This window comes from Microtus pennsylvanicus, chromosome 18, assembly GCF_037038515.1.
Source record: "Microtus pennsylvanicus isolate mMicPen1 chromosome 18, mMicPen1.hap1, whole genome shotgun sequence".
Taxonomy (NCBI): Eukaryota; Metazoa; Chordata; class Mammalia; order Rodentia; family Cricetidae; genus Microtus; species Microtus pennsylvanicus.
This window is the reverse complement of record NC_134596.1, coordinates 42,152,395-42,175,636: the sequence shown is the minus strand read 5'-3', so window position 1 is coordinate 42,175,636 and position 23,242 is coordinate 42,152,395. Positions and strand designations below refer to the sequence as shown.

The 23,242-nt window shown below is 52.4% G+C and overlaps 1 protein-coding gene across 7 annotated transcripts in view; it reads right to left on the bottom strand.

Moving 5' to 3' along the window:
• Nucleotides 1–841: 841 nt before the first annotated feature.
• Arrb1 (arrestin beta 1) overlaps nt 842–23,242 on the bottom strand; it is a 69,180-nt gene continuing 46,779 nt past the window's right edge. For 3 of the 7 annotated variants that reach the window (XM_075952936.1, XM_075952937.1, XM_075952934.1), the window contains exons 4-16: nt 20,846–20,890; nt 19,994–20,190; nt 19,209–19,268; nt 18,352–18,419; nt 16,701–16,836; nt 15,281–15,365; nt 14,814–14,886; nt 13,254–13,391; nt 12,095–12,178; nt 11,179–11,202; nt 8,862–8,932; nt 7,886–7,937; nt 842–6,677 (exon numbers count right to left, since the gene is read on the bottom strand). In XM_075952936.1, the coding sequence (XP_075809051.1) occupies nt 6,566–6,677; nt 7,886–7,937; nt 8,862–8,932; nt 11,179–11,202; nt 12,095–12,178; nt 13,254–13,391; nt 14,814–14,886; nt 15,281–15,365; nt 16,701–16,836; nt 18,352–18,419; nt 19,209–19,268; nt 19,994–20,190; nt 20,846–20,890 (1,145 nt within the window). In that variant the 3' untranslated portion in view covers nt 842–6,565. Of the gene's footprint in view, nt 7,734–7,885; nt 7,938–8,861; nt 8,933–11,178; nt 11,203–12,094; nt 12,179–13,253; nt 13,392–14,813; nt 14,887–15,280; nt 15,366–16,700; nt 16,837–18,351; nt 18,420–19,208; nt 19,269–19,993; nt 20,191–20,845; nt 20,891–23,242 lie in introns of all 7 variants that reach the window. The other 4 variants (XM_075952939.1, XM_075952935.1, XM_075952941.1 and 1 more) reach the window with 3 other exon arrangements.

The window sequence follows — 23,242 nt, the reverse complement described above, 5'->3', positions numbered from 1 at the left end:
TTCTTTCTTTCTTTCCCTTATTTTTTTTTTTTGAGACAGGGTCTCCCTATGTAGCTAGATGGACCCAGAACTCACTATGTAAATCAGGTTGGCCTAAAATTCAGAGATTTGCCTGCCTCTGCCTCCCGAGAGCTTGGATTAAAGGTGTGCACTACCTTGTCCAGCATACCTTTCCTTCCTTCCTTCCTTCCTTCCTTCCTTCCTTCCTTCCTTCCTTCCTGTTTTTTTGATTGTTGTTTTTGCTTTTCAAGACAAGGTTTCTCTGAAGCTTTGGAGCCTGTCTAGCTCTTATAGACCAGGCTGGCCTTGAACTCACAGAGATCTGTCTGCCTCTGCCACCACCGCCCACCATGCCTTCTCTTTAATTGAAAATAAGACTGTCTATTAAAATGTTGGCTGGTCCTCTCCATCTAGGTCCTTACTCTTCCCCTGTATCCCATAGCCCAGGGGAGGCAAAGCTTGGGGAACTGAAGTGACTTCAGAAAGACCTGGCAAAGCAGGCTATGGAGAACGGACAGAGCCAGAACCAGGACTGGGCTGAGGACTGTAACTGAGGAGTCAGTAACAGACGGGAGACAGGGTCTTCAACTCAGAAGTCAACCAGGGCTCATGGAATCCAGGCAATTCTGAGAGAGACCCAAGTCTTGGCAGCTTCCCCCTGAGGCCACGAGGCTAGACACTAGAAAAACAGAAATGGGGAAATCCCTTGGGAATTTTCAGGAGAGCCCAGAGGAGGCACAAAACCAGGGCAGTCCCGGGCAGGCGGGCATGTCTCGGCCCCTTTCCTGCTGTCCCTGTCCTGTTGGGGCTCGAGAGACAAGAAATAAAAACACAGCCAATGTCGTCTGTCACAAAAGGCCTTTAATGGCCTCTCGTTCAAGGTTCTTTTGCTCATCTGTCCTGTTGGAGCTGAATAAACTATAATGACTTCACAGAACAAGGGCAGCCACAGGAACAACAGGTTGACCTGGATGTGGTCCAGGAATGAATGTGCCAAAAACCATCACGTCACAGAGAGTCACAGACCTGAGGCTGCCCCAGCCACCCCTCCCCACCACACCCAGGACACACATCAGCTCCCACCCCAGAAGAGGCAGCCCGGCAGCAGTTACGTCTGGACCTAACACCGAGTGAAGATGCCCAGGGAAGACAGATTATCCCCTATTTTCATTCTGCTGTGGGCTCTGTAGGTCAGCAGCCCAGGCAAGACCCTATTCCCTCACACAGGCTGCCCACTTAGATCCCTTCCGGTCGTCCCTGTGAGGTGGGCAGAGCCTGGTGCTAGCCCTTTACATGTAGGGAACCTGAGGTCAGGGGGGGTCTCCTAAGTCACGCTTGGACTGAACATAAACATCTTTCTCCCATGCCATGTGGTGGTTAGCAGTGCCCTGAGCTTCATATCCTCACCTAGGATGCCAGGAAGTCCAGGCAGGACTGTGCCAAACGCTAGCCCAAGTTTCAGCAGTGAGCTGTGGTACAGGTGAATTCCCGTGAGCATGCAGATCAGCATGGAAGCTGACTACAGGGGGGAATCAGCCTCTGGGGCACAAAAGCCTCCTGTTGTGCACATGGGCATTCACGGGTGTGGAAGTGGGATCCTAGGAGATGCACTCAAGGAAGACATACCTAAAATGTCTCTGGAGAATCCGGCCTCACAAACAACCCCCCCCCCCCGTATATCTCTTTTTTTGGGGGGAGGGGGGTCGAGACAGGGTTTCTCTGTAGCTTTGGTGCCGGTCCCGGAACTAGCTCTTGTAGACCAGGCTGGCTCGAACTCCCAGACATCCGCCTGCCTCTGCCTCCCAAGTGCTGGGATTAAAGGCGTGCGCCACCGCTGCCTGGCTCCTGGTATATCTCTTATGTGAGCCTGGATTCCCACCCCTTGGCTGTGTGTAGAGGCCAGCCCTAGCTTCTCCTCCCATGGCCCTGCTCTTCCTGTTGAGCCACGGGGCCTTGCCTGAGAATGAGTCCCCAGTGGGACTCCGCGGTCCCCACGCAGCACAGCACGTGTCAATATCAGGGCCAAGCCCTCCCTTCACTGAGCATAAGGTCCCAACTCATCCCCAAGCTCTGGGTGGCTCAGTTAGAAAACAAGACCATGTGTGTTCAAGTGCTAGGACCTGGTGACCTGAGTTCCAACACAAAGTATCTTTGCATCAGCACGTGGGAGTCACCCCAACACAAAGAGAGCCAGAGGAGAGCCTGTGCTTGCTGGTCTAAGGTCTGAAGCTTTTCTTCAAAGCAGAGTTTAAAAGTGAAACCTCGAAAGACGAGAGAGTCAAGTGCAGAGTTATCCTGGAGGAAGCAGGAATGGGGAAAAGGCCGGAGACCTGGCCTTTCGCCCCTTCCCCAACTTCCCCTGGCAGCAACCCCAGCGAGGCTGTGTGGAACACCTCCACGGTTCCTGGGGCAGACGGTGGGTCCCAGAGACCTGTGCTTTGACTGTGATTTCCCTTTTGGGGGATGACAGGTTGGTAATGTTGAGGGAGGGGGTGCTTCCCCTCCCACGGGCCTCCCTGTGAAGCCAGTGTGCATGGGGGTGGCAGAGGTGTGGATCTGTCCCCACCAGTAGGCTGCTTCAGGCCAGGAGGGAGGACAGGAGTTAGAGAGCTGCCCAGATCAGGCCCAAGACAGGCTGTGTGGATAAAAATCAGAGGAGTCTCATTTGGTCCTTAACTTTAAAAAGAGTAACTATCAGAGCAGGCACCTGCCTGGGTCCTGGGAGTTCAGGGTTGGAGCCTAACCCCTCCCTGGTGGATGGAAGCCACGCACATGGGCATTAGCCATTGGTGGGGGAGAGCTGACTCTGGGGTGCGGCAGCCGCTGTGAATGGATCAGCCAGGGCTCAGCTCTCAGAGCAAGAGGACTGGACATTCCCAAAGGTCTCCAAGGAGCTGTGCGGGTTCTGTAGGTCCTGGACAGAATCTTAGAAGAGGCAACATCTATTTCCTCTCACCCTTGGATTTCTCGGGTGGCACAAGGCTGGGTTCAGCAACCTGATCTATGGTCAGAGTCCAGGTTTCTTGGCTTCTGCGGGCTCTAGGAGGTGGGTGAATCCCAGCCCAGGACAGTCCAGGATGTTTTCCCTGTCACCCTATCACTGAAAATGCCCATGTCTTCTGTGTCCCGGTTGCTGGGGCCCATCCTTGGACAATAGCACCTACACTTCTCCCCAGTGTGGTCGCCTAGGCCACAACAGCTAATTGTCATTGTGGCTGATATCTAACCAGGAAAATCAGGACAAAAGACAGAGACTGGCAAACAGAGGGCTCATTCTACGGCAAGCTTCCTGTGTGACCTCGAGCCTCATCCCTGCAGTGACAGGGCCACCTCTGTGTGGCAGGTTGCAGCCTACAGAGTGCTGGCTCCTGCCTCTCCTCTCCGCCTCATAGGAATCCCACAAACAAAGCAGACAAAGACTATTGTTCCAGTTAGTAGGGACTGAGAGGTGGCCTTGGGGACTTTCAGGACATAGTACCTCCCTTTCACTGCACCAGGTGGGAATCAGGTTGTGAGCCACACTCCAGCGGGGGCCACAGGGCCCAGCCAAGCAACTCCATCCTTATCTTTCTGGAACTGAACTCTTCTCTTGGCTGGGATACTGGGCAAGTCTGGTCACCCTCTATTGACAAGCTTTTCCCAAAGCATGCTCTTCCTGCCCAGACTGGCATCAACATACGCCCTCTGGTCTACTGGAAAGTCCCAGTGTAGGCTGTTTGGTGGCACAAACCCAGTCCCTCAGCACAGCCAACACCACCTGAGAATGACTGAAACCTCAGGAGGCTCCTTCACCTCCAGTTTTACTCCCAAGTACTTCCTGGCCAGGAACACTCCAGGACAGAGAAGGAATACTGGGCCATGTCATGAGATGGGGGTTAGGCATGGTGTCTGCAGTTAAGGGATCTAAACCTCTTACTGAAGAGGCCGAGTACCTCACCCGGGATGACAGCACACTATGGTGAATGAAGTAGAGGCAAGTGACACCTAATTCCAGACTCCCATGGTGTAATTTCCACCTGGAAGGTCCGCTGTGTCCAAACTCACATCGGGGCACTGTGCGGATTAGCTGTAGCCAGCGCCGTCAGTACTGCCTCTCACTTTCCCCCGGCCAGCAGCTTTTGACAGACAGGGATTCTAGGGGGAAATCCACCCCAGTGTCCACAGCACCCAGCATAAAGGAACAGAGCTGTCAACAAAGGATGGTTGGGCTGGAATCCACCTTTAGGCAGTCCTGGCTCAAAACAGAGAGAGCTCTGAGACTTCCCTGCGGCTGGAGGAATTTCAGTTGATCTGTGGGGTAAACTGAAGGGTAAGTGGGGATGCTGAGGTGCAGGAAGTTCAAGAGATCCGCCTGAGAGACCCTTGGCTGTACAAGCTAAGGATGGGAGGGAGGTTTGCCAGGGAGGGGTTAGCTCAAATGCTAAACGGCCTTGTATCAGCTCCAAAGGTTTTAGTGGAAGCCAGTGGAGGGTACATGCTTGCTTTAAATTCTTCAAAATTTTTATCAACTCTATAGGTGCAAAAGTACCCAGCTAGTTCTGGCAGGGCCTGGATGCCAGGAGAGTCTGCAGTTATGATTCCAGGGCTGATCAGGGACTACGACTGCCCCAAACTGGCTCTTCTAATCTGCAAAGAGGGGCCTTGAGTTGACCATTTATGAGACATAAAAGGTGCAGGGCCAATGAGCCTGGATCATTTCACCATGAGAAATTATTACAGTTACTGGGCACAGTGGACTGAAACCGGCTGGGATCCGATCTGTAAGAAAAGTGTGAAGCCAGTGGTTGTGGGACATGCCTGTAATCCTAGCACTTGAGAAAAGAGGATCAAGAATTCAAGATCATTCTCAGCTACATAGTAGGTGCATGGCTAGCCTGGGCTACATGATACTCTGCCTCAAAAACAAAAGTCATGGTCTCCCTTCTCAGGCAAGTACAGAACTGAGAAAAGAGAGCAGAAATTGAGATGAGATCCTCTTGCCTGCTAATCATTATATTCGATAAACCCAAGGTTGTCCACAGACTTCTCGTGCAAGCCTCAGCAAATACAAGCTCTGGGACAGAGAAATCCACAGAGGCTGTGACCACAACTTGTCATCAGACAAGGTGCACCCAGTGCTCTGCCCAGCCCTGAGTCCCCTGAGGTCCCATGAATCTCCTCTAAAGGCAGATGGGGCAGTTGGCAGCCTCAGCCCCACCCGGTAGACTAGAAGCTCAGAGAGCCACAAATTTACAGAAACTAGAAATGGAAACTCTGGGGATCATCTGGTCTGCCTACTGGCTTTCCAACAAGAAACTGAGGCCCAAAGAGGGGGAGGGAACTGGCCCGAGGTCACACAACAAGTTAGCATCAAAGACCAAACAAGTATACCTTTGAATACTGTTTTACCACCTGTCTGCCCTGTTACCCTGGGAGACACCCCCGTCAAGCACACTAACACCAACTGATGGACACTACCCACGACCCCGGTAGGTACTAATGGGGTCAATTCCTCCAGGAGAGGAGGCACTCTCTTACAGGGGAGTGCATCTCTAGGGGTGCCACCTTCTGGGACGGGCTCCCTTAGCAGTAGAAATGGTGGTCTCAGGCACACTGCCCCCCCCCCCCCAGCTTATAGGGCCAAGTCACTGTAAAACCCCTGGAGGGAGCTGGAAGATACAGGTGGTTTCAGCTGCCTGTGGCCCTCCATCCTTGCCTCCTGCAGGACTAGCCACTACGGGAAAGGAGGATGTATGCTCATCCCCTGCCCTGCCCCATCTCTTAACTCCTTCAGACAACCTTCTCAGTGGCTTCTGCTCACTGCTAGGGGCTGGTGTTTGTTAGAGACCCGCGTCCCTGCTCCGTGCCCCCACACACAGTGCAACAAAGCTAAGGTGACTGATCCTATCGGTACTGTGACAGATGTGTGGGTGCATCTGTAGCCTGCCTCAATCTAGGTGTCCGCTGGCTAGAAAGTCAGTCCATTGCTCTTCATGTCTGGAGTCTGTGTGCCTCCCTCATGAAACACAGGGACATGGACCAAGGATGAGGATGGAGGGGAAGGAGTCTCTGGTGGGCCTAGACCACAAAAAAGCATTGAGAATCCATTCACAGTCTTGTCCTCTCCGGCCTGCAATACCCTCATCTCTTAGCTGCCAAACCGTCACCTCCTGGGACGGCAGACATCTTCCTGTGTGTTTTGATCCATCTTGCCCAACGTCTCCACGTCTTCATACCCACCATCGCTTTGGCCTTCTGGCCACACACCCTCCCTTTTCTGCTCCCCAACTCAAGCCAAATCCCAAGGCCAGGTGGTGTGGCCTTTCTGGGAAGGAGCATGAAAAGACGGTGGACAGGTGATCGCAGAGAGATGGCTGAGGAGGATGTGCTGTGGTCCTGCTGGCATGGTGACGGGAGGCCAGTTCTGAGGCCAGAGGCTCATCACCGAGACTCGGAAGACCACTGGGGCCCCTTGGTAGAAACTGGAAGAACAAAAGGGAAGGGGGAACCAGAACGGGGAGGAGACGAGAAAGCATCCGAGTGCAGATGTTGACCTGGAGCTGCCAGGGCGAGGGCTGGCCCCAGTCTATCTGTTGTTGAGGTGTGGAGAGCCAGTGCCGTCCTCCTCTTCGTCCTTGTCGTCCTTCATGCCTTTCAGCCTCTGGCGGGCAAAGTCCTCAAATACAATGTCGTCATCACTGGTGGAAGAGACAAGGAAGATGCCGTGTGTTTGCAGGGGCAGACATCAGACCCATCCAGAGGCCTGATCAGATGTGGGGAGAGGGGCTCAAGAGAGAACTACACTCTCCGGGGTCTCTGGGATGACCTCGGACAGAAAGGCATACCAGCCTGGCCTATTTATAAACCAGTTGGTAACTGTGGGGATTGTCACACATAAACTCTAAGAAGCTTGCCTCTCCACATAGAAGGGTTAGAAAAGTGACCCCCGTCCTGAGGTGAGTAGGGGTAGCAGAGTGACTCTACATTGGAACCCCCAAAGAACAGGTCTAAGAAATCCCACTTCACCTCCTTAAAATCAAACCAACAAGACTGCTTTAGGGAGCATGCCTCTTTCAACCAGGAAGTTGGTTCTGGGCTCTAAGGAAGAAAAGCAGGCCCTTCCTCCTAGAAGTACTAGCTCACATGCTAACCCCAAGGACCTGAAGCAGGGGAGGGATTTTTGAGCAGGGGCAGAGGAAAGGGGAAAGATCTGGTTAGGTTTGCAGGACTAGGAACCGTTTCTTCTCATCATATCACTTAGGCCCAGTCAGAGACACAAGAGCCCCTTGCCACACAGAGTTCAGCCAACTAATGGGCTCCCTTATAGGGCAACTTGAAACCCCCGTTTCCCAGATCTCTCCAAAGGGTCAAGGAAAGGAGGCTTGGGGAGCTGGAGGGAGACAACAAGCCTGGCCCCAGAGGTGATTCAAGCCATTGAACCAGGTCCTCTTCCTCTGGCCATTGTCTGGTGCCCCATGGCCTTCCACCGCAGGGGAATCCGAATCAGGTGGTTCTCAGGTGGCAGAGGTGATAACACCCAGACACTCTCTCCTCCACCCTTACAGGCAGCCTCCAGCAGGCATGGGTCAGGTGAGAGAGGGGAACCCAGGGTCTGAACCAGCCCCATGCCAGCCAGCTGAGTGAGCGCTGCGGATGGACGGACTGACGAGAGAAGAAGACAGACCCCACCAATGCGGGAGGAAGAGGAACAGGCACGAAGGGTCCTTCAAAGTCACATGCAGGCAAGCAGGGTGCTGAAGAGGCGATCAGAGGTGTCACTCAGCAGACAGGTTAGACCGGCTGCTTCTCTGAGGTTAATAAGCATTTATGCAAATGACCCCTCCACCTCTCCCCTCCCACCTCCAGCCCGACCCAGAGACATCACAGGCAGGGAGGTTCCGCTTACTTGGTGTCAAGCTCTATGAGATTGGTGTCTACTGGAGTCTCGCTCTCTGGAACTGAACATACACAAGGCGTGTGAGGCACCCAGGGGTCAGTGGGGTGCGGGATGACCGGTGAGGGATGGGACAAGGAACCTCCTCCCCATCCTGGGACTCTTCTAGCTGAGATGATGGGGAAGGTAAGTGGGAAGCATCCCAGGTCTTAGAACACCTGAGTCTTCTCCAAAGCAGCAGATGCAGGGAGGGAGGCTTCCGTGCCCACTGAAGACCCTGCAGGAGACAGGTCTCCAGCATGAAACACAGTAGTTTCTTGCTTGCCTGAGTTCCACTCGCTCTAAGAAGGCCGTTGTTGCAGCCCTGGCTGACCTCAAATTTGTGGTCCTCCTGCCTCACGCACCTCCCTTGGCTGGGATTGTTTGGCTATTTTTCCATCTTGTTACCTCTGCATTCAGAATGCCATCCGCGGCATTTCGGTCTATCTGTAGGCACAGACTTCATTTGTGTTGTGAGCTTTAACACCCCTTCCAATGTCGTGTGACCAATCTGTTACCAATTTAAAACTTCAGCCGATATAGGAGGAACTGGGAAATGCCTTGGCAGTCAATTCCAGCACTCGTGGGGTATCTAACAAAACCATCTACAGTTCCAGTCCCAGGGGATCTGAAGCCCTCTTCTGAGAGCACATACACATACACAGGCATACGTGCAGGCGAAACACCCTTACACATAAAATGCTTTTAAATGAAAATCCACCTATATATCCTGTCCTCCACTCCTAGCCTCCCCCTCCCCTGGAGAACAAGAGTCAGGGTTCTCGGTCTCCTAGCTGGGTCAAAACCAAATGTTTTGTGGGCCCTGAAAGAGTCTGGGAGATGGGGAAAGGGTGATCCTGGGCTGAGGGCTAACACAGAAAGAAGTGGGGTCCTGGGATAACAGGGAAACTGGTAAGTCCCACCCCAGTGATCTCTGGGGCTCACTCACCTTCCCGATGTGGGGGCTCCTCTTTAGGCTTGGGGTGCATTAAGGTAAAAGGCAGCTCCACGGCTACATCACTGAAACACAATCCCAACTCAGTGAGCTCAGAGGGAGCCTCAGGCTTCTAAAAACCTGCTGCTCTGTTGGTCCGAGGCCTGGGGAGGCTCATGGGAAAGTGGCTCCAGTCTTGCTACCCTGACCACCACCTTTCCTCCTGTCTTCATGAAGAGACAGAAGCTCCTCCACCACCACCACCACCAAAAATAAAACAAAAAGGAAAGAAACAGAAATTCCCCTTGCTCCTAAGGATTGTTTGGTTACCACGGCTGGGAGCCACACCCTCTAGGGATTCACACTGTGGTCAGTGGGTAACCAAGGTGGCCTGGGGTTCTGCCCACCTCAAATCACCATGGCTTCCTGACATTACCCGTCCCAGTTTTCTCCCAATCCTGCCCATCCTATCTCCCAAATGCTCCCATTAAGATGCTCAGGTGACCCCAAGACCCGGCCACCTACAAGCTTCAGGGATTCAGGCTCAGAGCAGCTGCTCTGTGCGCAGATTCCGGCCCCTCATTGTGCGTGTGAGAGGAAGCATAGCCACCACTTGTCAATGACCAGGCCTTCCCTGACCTCATCCCTCACAGACAGGTTGAGGATAAGAGCAGGCACCTGCATGGTACAAACTGTACCCAGCACTGTTCCAAGCCCCTCCTTAGAGTCCCACTCCTGTACAAAGACCCTAGTATTATGACAGCATAGGCAAAGCAAGGACCTGGAAGCTAAGGTATGTGTAGATTAAGTTTTGCCTCATGCTGGGTGGTGGTGCACACCATTAATCCCAGCACTCGGGAGGCAGAGGCAGGTGGATCTCTGTGAGTTCAAGGCCAGCCTGGTCTACAAGAGTTAGTTCCAGGAAAGGCTCCAAAGCTACAGAGAAACCCTGTCTTGGGGTGGGGAAAAAAAAAGAAAAGTTTTGCCTCAGGCTGCACAGATCCTAAGTGTAAGTGAAGAAAGATTCTGGCTCCATTGTTCACCCCCTTAACCCCTGGACGATAAACAGAATTGGGAGAGCAATAAAAAGTAGCCCTGGAGACCCCTCTCTGCTAAGGGTGGCCTCATCCTAGAGAGCCCTCCTTAACTTATGAATGGCTTCAGAAGACACAGCCCCATCTTACTGATCCTGGCCAGCTGGGAGGGGGGACGTAACTGGGTGTGGTGATGGGAACTGGTAGAAGCCAGAGTCAATCAGTCTTCCGTGAAGCCATACAGGATGTGGCCGGCAGGACCCGGGCACCGGCTTTGCCAGGCTGTGAGTAGTAAGGGCACTGCCGGCCCCCTTCTGATATCCCAGTACCCTGCACAAGCCTGGCCACAAGTCTGGACTCAGACACGTTTTGCTAAACGACACTAAACAAGAAAATCACTTGTGGGCTGGAGAGATGGCTCAGAGGTGAAGAACACTGGCTTCTGGCTGCTCTTCCAGAGGTCCTAAGTTCAATTCCCAGCAACCACATGGTGACTCACAACCATCTGTAATGAGGTCTGGTGCCCTCTTCTGGTGAGTGGGTGTATATGTAGACATAACACTATATATAATAAATAAATACATTTTTAAAAATGTTGACTAATAAACTATGAATGTATATGACATTTAAAAAAAATCACTCGGTGGGCTGGAAAGATGGCTCAGAGGTTAAGAGCACTGCCTGCTCTTCCAGAGGTCCTGAGTTCAATTCCCAGCAACCATCTATGATGAGATCTGGCGCCCTCTTCTGGCCTGCAGGGATACATGCAGGAAGAATACTGTATATATAATTAATAACGAAATCTTTTTTAAAAAATCACCCAGATTTCGTAGGATGAGTGACATCATCGTCACGTGACATTAGGAGTTTGCGTTATCATGTCTGGGGCACGCACACTCCTACGTTACTGTCTGGCTGCTGCAGGGACAATTGACTACAGTTAGCCATGAATTCTTAGTAGAGTAGATGTTTGAAAGCCAGTAAGACTGCGTATCTCTGAAGCATCCTAGAACCCAGGTCAGTAATTCAGTTGGCCCTTCTAGGGCCACTCCCTGGATCACTGCTGTCTACAAAGGTCCTGTCACTTGAGCGGGAAGAAAAGCTGGCTGAGGTGTTCTGCTCAGAGCCACATCTCCCCACTGCCCCAGGTCACTTCTAGCTGTAACGCCTCCCCAGCCTGCAAGCTGAGGTAACCCTTGGATTCTTCCCTCCCAGCACCCTGTGGTTCTGATCAGCTGGGTCTGTGACCCTAGGACCTGCAGGGAGGTGGACAAGGCAAGGCACAGGAGGGACTTTACCTGGATGCAAGATCTCCCAACAGGCTGAGTGGGTCAGAGGAGGCAGAGGAAGCGGTCGGGACAGAGTGCAGGGGGTGGAGGGGAGAAAAGAAAAAGGACATTGGTTCACTCTACCACCCTGCCACAGAAGACCCAGGAGACACGCTCCCCACCCCTATGTGCTAACAGTTCATCTAGGGCACTGAGGGGCTGGCTGGCTTGCAGAGCCCCTAGACCCCTTACATCTGTAAGGACTAATCTCCCACTCCCAGGCTACCTAATGGCAGAAGGAAGACTGTGGGTTCTGCAAGGTCACAGAACATACGGCTGGCCACTATGTTTAGGAATGTACTGTAATATACATTCAGTATTAACACTGCCAGCCACACAGACAACATTCTCTGTTCTATTGAGACAGGGTGTGATGCAGTCCAGGCTGACCTTGAACTCCTGATCTCTTGCTTCTCCCCCATCCCCTGCCCCAAGTGGTACAACTTCAGGGGTGTACATTAAGGCAAAACCTTAATAAATGTTACTTAGTTCTTTGGGACAATTATTTAGGCCTCATTTTCCCCACCTACAAAATGGGAAAGTCAGTCAAGTTAGTAATCCTCCAATTCAGGTCTGGGTTTCTCTGTCTCCAAGAGTGGAGTGAGGGTCCTGTACCTGAGATGTGAGGAAGGGCTTGGTAGCCCCTGAGAATCACAGTACCCAGTCTGAGGACACCGTGGCTCACACAGGCCATGCCCAATCCTCAGACCCAGACCCAGGCTAGGCTAAAGAGAAGGGGAAAGGTGAGAGATGGAGACGGGGAGGAGCCTCAGCCAGTGGAGAAGGAAAAGGAAGTCCTCAAGTTCTGCCTCCTCTACAGGAAGATGCAGTAAAGGGTCAGGCAAACAGACAAGACAGGGTAGGGTGCAGGGGCAACTGGACTCACCCGCCCCGAGACACCACCAGCTTCACTTTCACTTTGTAGGAAACGATGATGCCCAGGATCTCACGGTTGGCACCTTCCCTCAGCCTGCAGGGAAGACAGGGAAGCTGGTCCATAGTTCCTTGGCAGATGGGATCTGGTTCACTGTGGCGGGCAATGGAAGGCACCCCTGTCCTTCCCTCTCCTGAGCCACTGGATCCAAGAGAGCTGTGCCCAGTGGACCGGAACTTGTAGCCTTGGGTTCTGCATAGGTCACTCTGTGGTACTAGAGATTAAATTCAGAGCTTCGGGTATGATGGGCAAGAACCCTACCACCGAGCTACGGCCCTAGACTTTGCAGGTCCACATTGGGCTATGAGATATCCTTGCTCTGTGGCCCCAGTGCACCCTCCTCCCTGCCTTGCTAGCGCCACACAGTGCAGCGAGAGCAGGCTTTAACTGGTCTCCTGCCATTAACTTCTCTCCTGTGCATCTACACTCGGTGGCCCATAAGCACAAAGGGCCACACTGAGAGCTGGGAGTCGTGGTAGCACGGGAAGGATGTGTTCAGGAGGTGATGCCTCATCAGGGAAGTCGAGGGCAGGACAAATATGAGTCAGGGTAGAAAAGGGACAAAGAACTTGTGGGGAAAGGGGAGCCTTGAGGAGCAATTAACAATATGATGGTCTAGCCTGAGCCAAGAGTCTTGAGCTGGGAATGGTGGTCTCAGATGCAACAGGCAGAGAGCCGGATATCAGCAGAGTTTCCTACTGTCTGGACTCTTCTAGAGTGGGACAACCCTGAAGGCCCAGCGATACCCGTGGAACAGGAATAACCAGATGACCTTACAGTACCTCACGTGGAAGGGCCCCCAAATCTATCTCCCCAGCTCGCCACCTCTTCCCTAGTCTCTCCAAGCCCCCATTTATCTCCTTCCAGGACCCTTCTAGAAGCCATTCTCTCCCCGCCAGCCTTGACAGCAGCATCAGGGACACCCCCAATTTGGGCTCAGGACTCTAGGCTAAGAGCTGCCAATCCTTGCAGGAAGTTTTTCTGTTTTGTCCCCCCAGAGCCAAATGTTAGGGCTGAGTAGTCTTTGACTGGTGAGAGCGGGGAGACAGCCTCCTTGGCTCGTCACACTCTGGGGACCGGGAGCACGGGACTTGGAGGGGTTGGTTCTCACAGAGTGCTGGAAGCCAAATTTGTGTCTTCGTGCTTGAGTTTCCCATCCAGGGCCAGGCCCCGCTTCTCTCGGTTGTTGGCCAGAAAGGGAGTCAGTGTGTAGACCTTGCAGAATGTCGAGCTGGGAGCCACAGTGTCACTGGGAAGTAGAGAGGCGGCATGAAGATCACAGCCAGAAAACCCAGGCAAGATGTCTGACCCGGTCCTATTCCAAAACTCCTCCCGTCAGCAAACCTCTGTATCCCAGATGCAGTGGGTCGCTCGGGCCAGGCCTGGCTCTGGCGACCAAAAGAGGCACAGACACACCACACAGGAGCAGGGCTATCCCTAGGTTAGGAGTGGCCAGGGTGCACGTTTAAATGGCCATTTATCTTTATTATTTTCTCAATGATTAACCTTTTCTTTATATGTATGTGTGTGTGCTTCCATTAAGTGTATGAGTACTAACGTTCATGCAATGCCCTCAGAAACCAGAAGAGGGTGTCACAGCTCCTGGACTGTAATAAGCCGTTGTGAGTTGCCTGCTGTGGATGCTGGAAAATGAACCCCCAGTCCTTCGGAAGAACAGCAAGTGCTCTTAGCTAGTGAGCCATTTCATTTACTTTGTATCAGAGCATACAAACCATGAGCAAAGCTACTGAATGTCTGGAAGTCCCTACCAAGGTTCTGCCATTAAAATTTTACTTGCTGTAATGCATATCTGCAAGCAAGTACTTCAGTTGTTTATTTTTGCCTGCTGCTGTTCCGGCTCCCCTCCCCTCCGTCTCCCACGAGACAGATACATGAAACTGACATTGGGGTAGCCCTGGAGTAAGCCCCAGATTTGCCTCTCTGGGTGGAGCCAGCCACATCTCAACCCCAACCCCAACCTTACAAGAAAGCATGCTGACTGCAAGTCAGGCATCTACCCTTTCTCCAGGCTGCAAAAGCAAGCATGCCACAGAATGTGACATTCCGCTTGGGACTGAGTGCTATTGGGGCTCTGGGTCATTTCACTGTACCCCCAACACTCATCAGAAATCTATGCCTTGTGGCTTTGGGCTTTGTTCCTAATCAATAATGGATATAGGAATATCTGATAATGCAGGAACATTTGTCTTAATGATAACATAGCCATCTAAAGGATACTAGAAACAAGTCAGAGCGGCAGGTGTGGTTGCTCGTGCCTATACCATCAGTACTGGGAGAGCTGAAGTAGAAAGATTGCCATGCACTCCAGGCAAGCCTGGGCTACATAGTGTGTTTCAGGCTAGCCTGGTCTCAGAGTAAGAACTGGCCTCAAAAACCAAAACGGGGGCCAGTGAGGTCACTCAGTGTGTAAACGCACATGTCACCTGAGCTCTAACCTAGGACATACATGACAGGAGAGAGGTGACTCTCACAAGTTGTCCTCTGACCCCCCGTGTGTGCCACAACAACAAGACCCTTCCACACCCTCTGCTGTGAGAGTCAAGAAGGTGGAGGCCCTGTCCTCTGCAGGCTGGGAAGAGATGTCTGGGCCTTGGTGTCCCATTCTCCCATCTAGTCTCACCCCTCCGGAGCTGGCCTCAAACACACTTACTCAGCCTCCTCCATGGCCACGGGGCATTTGTACTGAGCTGTGTTGAAGAGACAGATGTCTGCATACTGACGTACTGGAGAGAGAAGGGTGGAATTGAATCAGGCACATGAGTCAGGGAGCAGCTCCCAAGATGTACCTTAAGCTCCCTAGGGTAGGAGTGCTTAGATTAAGACAACGGCCAGGGTTTACCAAAGGCCAACACCCCAGCCTCCACCCAAAGTGAAGCCCCCACCGAAGCCCAGTCCCTCCCATGGCCAAGTCTCTCCTCCTAGGACAGCTTGGCCAGGGCCCAGAAAGCCTATGAAAAGAAGTAGCCAAAGCAATAACCCCATCGCCTGGAACACCAGCTTTGAACCACCGCTGGCTGAGAGCAGACCCGTTCCCAAAGCTACTGATGGTGCTTCACAGACTTTTAACAAAGGGCACACCTATAGCAATTCCCACCCTTGGGAGACTCCCCCAGCTACCCGAGATTTTGATCTTCTTCACAGTCTTGTTGGTGTTGTTGGTGACGTGGACATTGACGCTGATGGGTTCTCCGTGGTAATAGATCTATGAGATAAAAGACAGGCAGGCATGGGTAGGGACAACACCTGGTTATTCCAACCTCTGCTCCCACTGGAATAAAAGTGTCACACAAACTACCAAGCATGTTGACTTTCAGGACCATTGTGGAGGCTTTCAAAGATGTCTGTATGAGAGGATGACATTTCAGGACTGGGGGATGGCTTGGTCAGTAGAGAACTTGAATTGAACACACACGGACCTGAATTCCACCTCCAGATATTTGGATTGCACACACACGGACCTGAATTCCACCTCCAGATACTTGGATTTCACACACACGGACCTGAATTCCACCTCCATATACTTGGATTGCACACAGAGAGACCTGAATTCCACCTCCAGACCCATGTAAAATGCTGGATGTGGTGGCCCCTGCTTATAGTCCCAGCACTAGGGAGGCAGAGACAAGAGGATCCCTGAGGCTCAATGGCCAGCCAGTCTAATCCAGTTGGTGAGCTCCAGGCCAATGACAAACTCTGTCTCAAAAGGAAGTAGACTGTGTTCCTGAGAATGATACCCCCAAGGTTGTCATCCAGCTACACACATGTGCATAAACACACACACACGTACGCGCACACACACACGTGCATCCATGCACACCCACATATACACACACCACAAAGAAAAGGAAGCTGGCATCCCCGGCTTCAGTTCTGTTCCAACCATTTGCTAAGACAACAATAATTGTAACGATGGTGATGATGACCATGCAACCTTGGACAGGCTAAATAAGTCTCGGTTTCTCCTTTATTCAATATGAGGGGTTGGACAGAGCAATGTCTCAAGTCCCTGTGGGTTCTAATGGACTGGGTTTGCAGACACAGAAAGCTCTGGAAGATTCAGCGGAAGGGAAGAAGGGCTAACCAACTCGCTGAAGGAGATGCTCTGGATTCTCAGATAAGGGCCTCTGCCACACCTTGTCCAGGCCCTTGCCTTTAGCGCCCCCAAGAAGGAGGGTCACACCCACACCTCCATCAGCTGGTTCAGAGTCCCCTGACTTCTTAAGAGTTTGCTACCTTCTAGCTAGCTCATGGATGAGAGGGTAATAGCAAGGAATCCCTGGGTCCTGCTCCCATCATCACCCCAGCTGATAGGGCTGGGCTTCTCCACCCCGCCTGAAGCAGGCAGTTATCAGGATGTGAGCAGGAATGGCCAGGACCCTTCCAGAAGGTACATCGTTCCTGTCTGGTAGGTGCACATGCCTAACTCAGTCAGTCCTTCAGACCCCCACAGGATTCCCCAAATCCCCTTCAGGAAGGTCAGAAGGTAGTGGAATATGAGGGACATCCGAGTTGGAGACAACGGGTCTGAGCCTCTTACCTCCTTATCCAGAGACGCCTCAAGGTGCAGGGGCTTGTCTGACATAAGGAACTGCCTGGTGGTCTCAGCCGTGGGCTGAGGGCCAGGCCTCTCTGGGGCGTACTGAACCTTCCGGATGACTAGCCGCACTGAATTCCTAAGGGAGGTAAGTGGGGAGGAAGACAGACAGAGTCACCAGTCTCTAGGTTTTGTCTCTGTACCTACATCTGTCTCGACAGGCTCCTGTGGCTCCCCATTGCCTGCCAACCACAGAGGTTAGCCTGGAGGGCTTGTTACCATGTGACTCTGCTCAGCCTCCTCCATTCTGTCCCTGGGCCACCCCCACTTCATCTGGGTCCATGTCCCGGTACCCAGCACAATTGTAAGATGAGGACTCTTTTGCTTCTTGCCCCCTTTGTCTCCTGATAGCGTACGCTGCTGAGGACGGGAACTTCTTGTCTGGTTTGTCCACTACAATAGTCTCAACCCATGTGGCTGTACCGCCGCATGGCAGCCTATGTTAAAGACTTGCTAAGTGGAAATCCGCAGGATGGACAGGCCCCCATGAGAGGTGGTGGATTTTGTTACAGGATGTAGCTTCAGCCAGGGACGTGCGGGACAGTGGAGAGGTGATTTGGTGAAGCCCACAGGTGAGAAGGGTTCAGTGGAGGTCCCAGGGCTTAGGGTAGAAGCAAAAATGAACTGAACTGTTGAGGGGACAGGGAGCCAGTTGCACACACCCTCAGTGACACACGAGAAATACCAGCACCCCCATTTCTCCAACAAGCCACCTCCATTCCCTGGAGTCTGAGAGTCTTGGTGAACGACATAGCCTGAGGAAATAACCTCCCTGTGCCTCAGTTTCTTCATCTGTACAACAGAGACAACTCCACTTAACCCCTTAGGGCCAGAACCAATTCAGCATTTAAGAACTGACAGCTATCTTATCAGTGAGTCTTAGGGAGTGTTTAAGATGTCCCATGGGGAGAGTGTGAGGGTAGCGACCCTCAAGGTTGCCTGCTGTTTGTTGTTCTGCTAAAGACCCCTCTCCTATTCCACAATGCTGTTAGATCCTCTTCATCTGAGGTCTTAAGGGGGAAGTTGGGACAGAGAAGCAAGAGAGGAGTCTAATAAACCCCCATCCCATACAGGAGCTACCAAGTTGCAGCTTGAAATGATTGTGATACAGTTAGTCACCACCAGATGGCAGACTCCTCCATACGAGGCTGGTGGACATCCCTCAGGGGCTGGTCTAGGGGCTGGACTTAGGATGCAGGGGCGTCAGAATTGTGGTTAAGGCCAGGAGACTGAAGGTCCTGAACCCCAGGGAAGTCATCCCTGAGAGATCCGGTCCAGCTGCTTTCCTCTCTCTGCCGAGCAAGGCGAGAAAATGTCCCTCCCTTGCTGGCAGACTGAGAACTAAAGTGGGCGGGGATGGGGGAGAGTGGGGGGGGGTGTCTTTCTAACATCAAAACACTGCAGTCTGGAGGGAAATACAGAGGTAGGGATGCAAGCGAGGACAGGCTCAGGCCCCTCGGGCCACCTCCTCCAGGAAGCTCACTGAGACCTGACAGCCTTCCAGACTCTTCCCACAGGGCAACCCGCTCCTCATCACTCCTCTCTGGATCCCCCTCCTGTCCTTCCACCCTTCTCCTGCTGGCATCCTGCGTACCTTTTGTGGATCTTCTCCTCCAGGTTCTCGGCACAGAAGGCTTTGACTTCGTAGTCCACACCACAGGCCTGTGAAGGAGGCCGCGCTGACCCCGTGGCATTGAGAAGCCAAGGTCCCCAACCACTCTCCCCCCCTTACAAGCCAGAGTGCTGGGTGAGAACATAAACTTCTGCCACTTGAGGGCTCCTAGATATGGATCTGAAAACATGGTCCAGTGTTGACCTTGTTCCAATGCTGCCCCCGACCCAGGACCTTCCCCTGTAGCTGCTCCTCCTGCGAGCCCACCAGCCAACACCAATCACATTTGGGACCCCAGCTTCAGTCTAGGTGGATGTCCTCCTCAAAACAGCCATCAGCAACGTGAAGACCCTGTGCCGGATGTCATGGCGTCTCCCTTGCTCTCTAACAATATGGGGGAGCATGATCACTGTCTTTGCTCTGAAGGTGGGAGTGTGAGCTCTTAAAGTCTGGGGGCCTGAGACACTGCTGGGGTCACTTTCTCCAAATATCAGACATCCCAGCTGTAGAACGGTAGCCATCCCGTCGCCAAATGAGGCAGCTAGGACCCACGCGAAGCCAGAGGGAGGTCCTCAGAATCTGTTGGCCCTGTGCAATCAACACCAGAGCCAGCAAAAGTGACTCAAAGGACCTGGGACAAATCACCAGAGGTGGGGGCAAGGCCAGCCTGCATCTGCAGCCTTGTCTCAAGGGACTGACTGTCCAAGGAATATCAGACCCAGGCAGCTTCAACAGGAAGAGAGGTTCCAGATGTCCATGACTCCAATGGGGAGAAAAACCAGAACCCTGGAGACATAAGAGTATAGAACCAGAGAGATAGTCTTCTTGGAGTGACCTACCTTTCCTGTGTCCTCAGGCCCTGGCTGCAACGTCACTGAGCATGGAAGGTTTGGAGGGATCTGTTCAGGAGACAAATAAAATGAGCTAAGCTTTCGCCTCTGCCTTGTCTTTCCCTGCACACCTCACTCCTAAACACCCATCAGATCAAGTCCCTGGGACACATCATCTCTCCTCTGTCAGACCAGGTCTTCCAGAAACAAGATCTCTCTCTCTCCCATCAGACTAGGAGCCCCTGAAATAGACTCTTTCTCTCCCATCAGACTAGGAGCCCCTGAAATAGACTCTTTCTCTCCCAGTTGAACCATAGCACATCACACTGTACACGGGGTCATGGGCAGACTGGGGGAGATAAGAATTTTGCTACAGTCCCGCCCCAGAATCACGGAGTCTGGGAACCATGAAGCTATGAACTCCAGAAGCGTGGATTCTTGGAATGGTAAGGAGATGTGGCAAAGGGATCAGCTGCACGTGTGGACAGCCTGTCTTAAGGGAGATACAAGGTGACTCAGGGCCAGGCGGAATTCCTTCCTTCGCTGTAACCACCCCTGGGTCGCCCTTTCTCTAGTAACTTGAATACAGGAAGGCCAGTAGAGCAGCCTAGAGGTGTGGGCCTGTGTGACGTGTCCACGGTGGCCAGAGATAAGACACGTAACAGGTAATATAAGTGATGGTACCCAGGTCCCAGTCAGGAGAGACAAAGCAGCTGCCCTCCTGGCTTCCCCATGGGCTTGCCCTGAGCGCACCCCAGAGGAGATGCCTGCTTTACTTGGTTCTGGGAGCTGACCTCGAAGGTGAAGGGGTAGGCGTGCTCGCCCAGTTTTTTGATGAGCCGCTCCTGCAGCCGTGTCAGTGGCTTCTTGTCCTCGGGGGCTGGTGGGAAGGACTGCACGTTGGCCACAAACAGGTCCTTGCGAAAAGTCAAACCCAAGACATCCAGGTCTTCCCGGCCATACCGGAAGGCGCAGGTCAGCGTCACGTACACTGTGAGGAGCAGGGGCACTGAGGAGAGGCCTGGGAGGGCAGCACACAATGCCCCCAGAGCTCCAGCTGCAGCCCTGGGGTTTGGCCTGCTGGAGGCTACAAGCCTGTCCCAGGTTCAAGCGGAGAGGGTACACTGCTTTCTGGGCAGTTCTGCTCTGCCCAGGTCGTTCCAGCCCAGGAGTACCGAGGGGCAGAAGGATCGTCAGACAGCCTGGTGGCTGTGGTGGCTGCATTAGGCTGGCAGACTTAGGAGAGGGGCAGGGAGACATACCCCTGGAAGGGACGCATACAGAAGACTATGTCTAAAAGGCATGGGCTCTCAGCAGAGCCCAACCCTAACCACCCTAACCTTATACTCAGAACTTTTTACCTTTATCTTCTATAAAAACAAGTCTCTCTCTCCTGCTCTTCTGCCCTCTCCCCTGTGGCAAGCCTTGCTGCCTCATTGATGGGACAAGGCTAGGGGCATAAGTTCTCCCACGGTGGGCACAAGGCAGGGCTGCTCTGTGCCAGAGACCAGAGTTCTTACTACAGTATGCACTGGTGCATGTAAGCACGGAACCAATCGGATGGACAGGAGAAGCCATGGAGGTCACCAGAGAGCAGAGGATGAGGAGCCCCCCGGCATGCTGTGAGGAAGAGGAACACAGCTTACCTCGCCTTTCCTTGAGATATTCAGGATCCACCAAGACCACGCCATCTGGGGGAGACAATGAACAGAGTCCCCCAACTTGACCTTCTCAACCCGAGCCCCAAACATCCACTCACACCAAACCCCAAAGGTAATAAATAGAGCACATGGACCACTGGGGTGTCACCCCCTGCAGGGTGCACACCCACGATCAGAGCCACTGATACCCCTACGGGAAAACACAGCTGTGGTCATGCACTGTAGAACAATGTTTCAAGCTGGGTGATGGTGGCACACGCTTTTAATCCCAGCACTTGGGAGGCAGAGGCAGGCGGATCTCTGTGAGTTCAAGACCACCCTGGTCTACAAAGCTAGTTCCAGGACAGGCTCCAAAGCCACAGAGAAACCCTGTCTCAAAAAATAAATAAATAAATAAAAGAACAATGTTTCAAAGGACAGCGTGTATGAGGTGTCTGCTGCCTAGGGACATCATGGTGATTTTGGTTTGTGTAAGCACACTCTGTCCTCCACACAGTGACAAAACCACATAAGGACAGTTCTCAGAATTGCCATCATTAAATGACTAATCTCGCCAAGAGCCTAACTATGGTAAATGGCCTTGAGTCATGTTAGGTCAGCTTAGTAATAAACAGAGTCTGCATCAGGCTTAGGAACTGTGAGGTTTTCAGAGCTTTCTGGATATTGGGGCAGAGTGGGGGGTTGTCTATGAATCTGGGGCCCTGATCAGCAGCTTTCAACGCTCATGTGAGGACAGAGGGGTAGTCTGTGTCACTGTGCTCATGGGTAGATTCTGTCACATATGGAAGTATTTGGACAGCTCCTGGCATGAGTGAGCATGACTGTCATGGTTTGGCTCTTAAGTGTCCTCCAAAGGCTGGTGACTTAAAGGCTGGTCTCCAAAGCAACAGCGTCCTGCCTTTGGGAAGTGACTGGATCATGGGGATCTAATCCATAGGTGAATTCATAGCTCAGTGGAACCTTTAGGAGACGGGGCCTGGTTAGAGGAAACATGTCAAGCAATGTGCCGTGAAGGGTGTACTTGGCTCTCGGTCCCTTCTTCCTTCTCTGCTTCCTGCTCATTGTGAGGAAAGCAGCTTCATTCCTCCACAGAACCCCTGCCATGACATTCTGCCTCACTCCAGTTCCACAGCATTGAGTGACTGTAGTCTGAAACCTCTAAAGCCATCACCCAAATAAGTGAACATCCTGTCACCGTGATAAAAGTGACTCACACAGTGGAGAGGATGGGAAGTACCTTGACACCGCTCACAAGGCCTGTCCTTGGGAGCAGAGCATCTGCCAGGACAGAGAGGACGTTTCTTAGCTGAGCATCCCAGGAAGCTAGGAGCACTGTCCCAAAGAGCATCACTGTCTGGCATCCCCAGATACACACACACATACACAGACATATACATACACACACATACACACACACACACAAACACACACACATATACACACCACACACAAACACACATACACAAACACACACACATACATATAAACACATGCTTTAACACATTACCACACTATCCTCTTCCATGCTATCCCTATAACTGACCACTCAGAGTAGTTGAAGAAACAGTGAGTATCTTGGTCCAAGGTTATCAAGACATCTAAACAGAGACATCCTCAATCCATCTTCAGGGTCACACCCTGCCACGTATACTCTTCCATCCATGATGGGCATCACCTCTGTGCCATGTCTATGACTGTAATCATGGGACTCAACTGAGAATAAATTTAACATCCCAGGGAAGAATCATCAGAAGACCTCCACACTGTCCCCGAGAGGCAAGGTGGGTGTCCTGTCCTAAATCATAAAGGAAGGGGCCTGGAAGGAAGCCAGAGTCTGCAGCTTACAGCCCTGCCAACACCCCAGGGGCTCAGGCCCCCAAGACCCTTGCTTACAGTCACAAGGGTCTTCTCCGATGAGCTGAAACCTGTGGCTATGCTCTGTCCTGACTTGGGAACCACAGTCCCTCTTAGCTCAGGACAGTGCACAAGAACATAGTAACTTCTCTGGGACACCTTCCCAAGTCACACACCCCAGTTTCTTCACTTCACCTGACCCTGGCCTCGGTTTCTATCACTCTGACTCGTTCATGGCCATCTTTAAAATGATGATAATGATGATGATAATGAGAAGAAGAGGAGGAGGAGGAGAAGAAGGAGGAGAAGGAGAACCTCTCTGGCCTCAGTGTTTCCATTTGTAAACCAGGGTGATTCTGGACCTCCCTCATACAATATGAAGAGAGGCCTGAGGCCAATGTTTTTCTATAGAAGCAGCTGTTCTGAGCTTGGGCAATTCACTTCCACAGGGTCGTTTAGCATTGTCCTAACTGTAGTGGTGATGGTTAGGATAGATTTGGTACCTAACAGGTAGGGATGAAGGCAAAT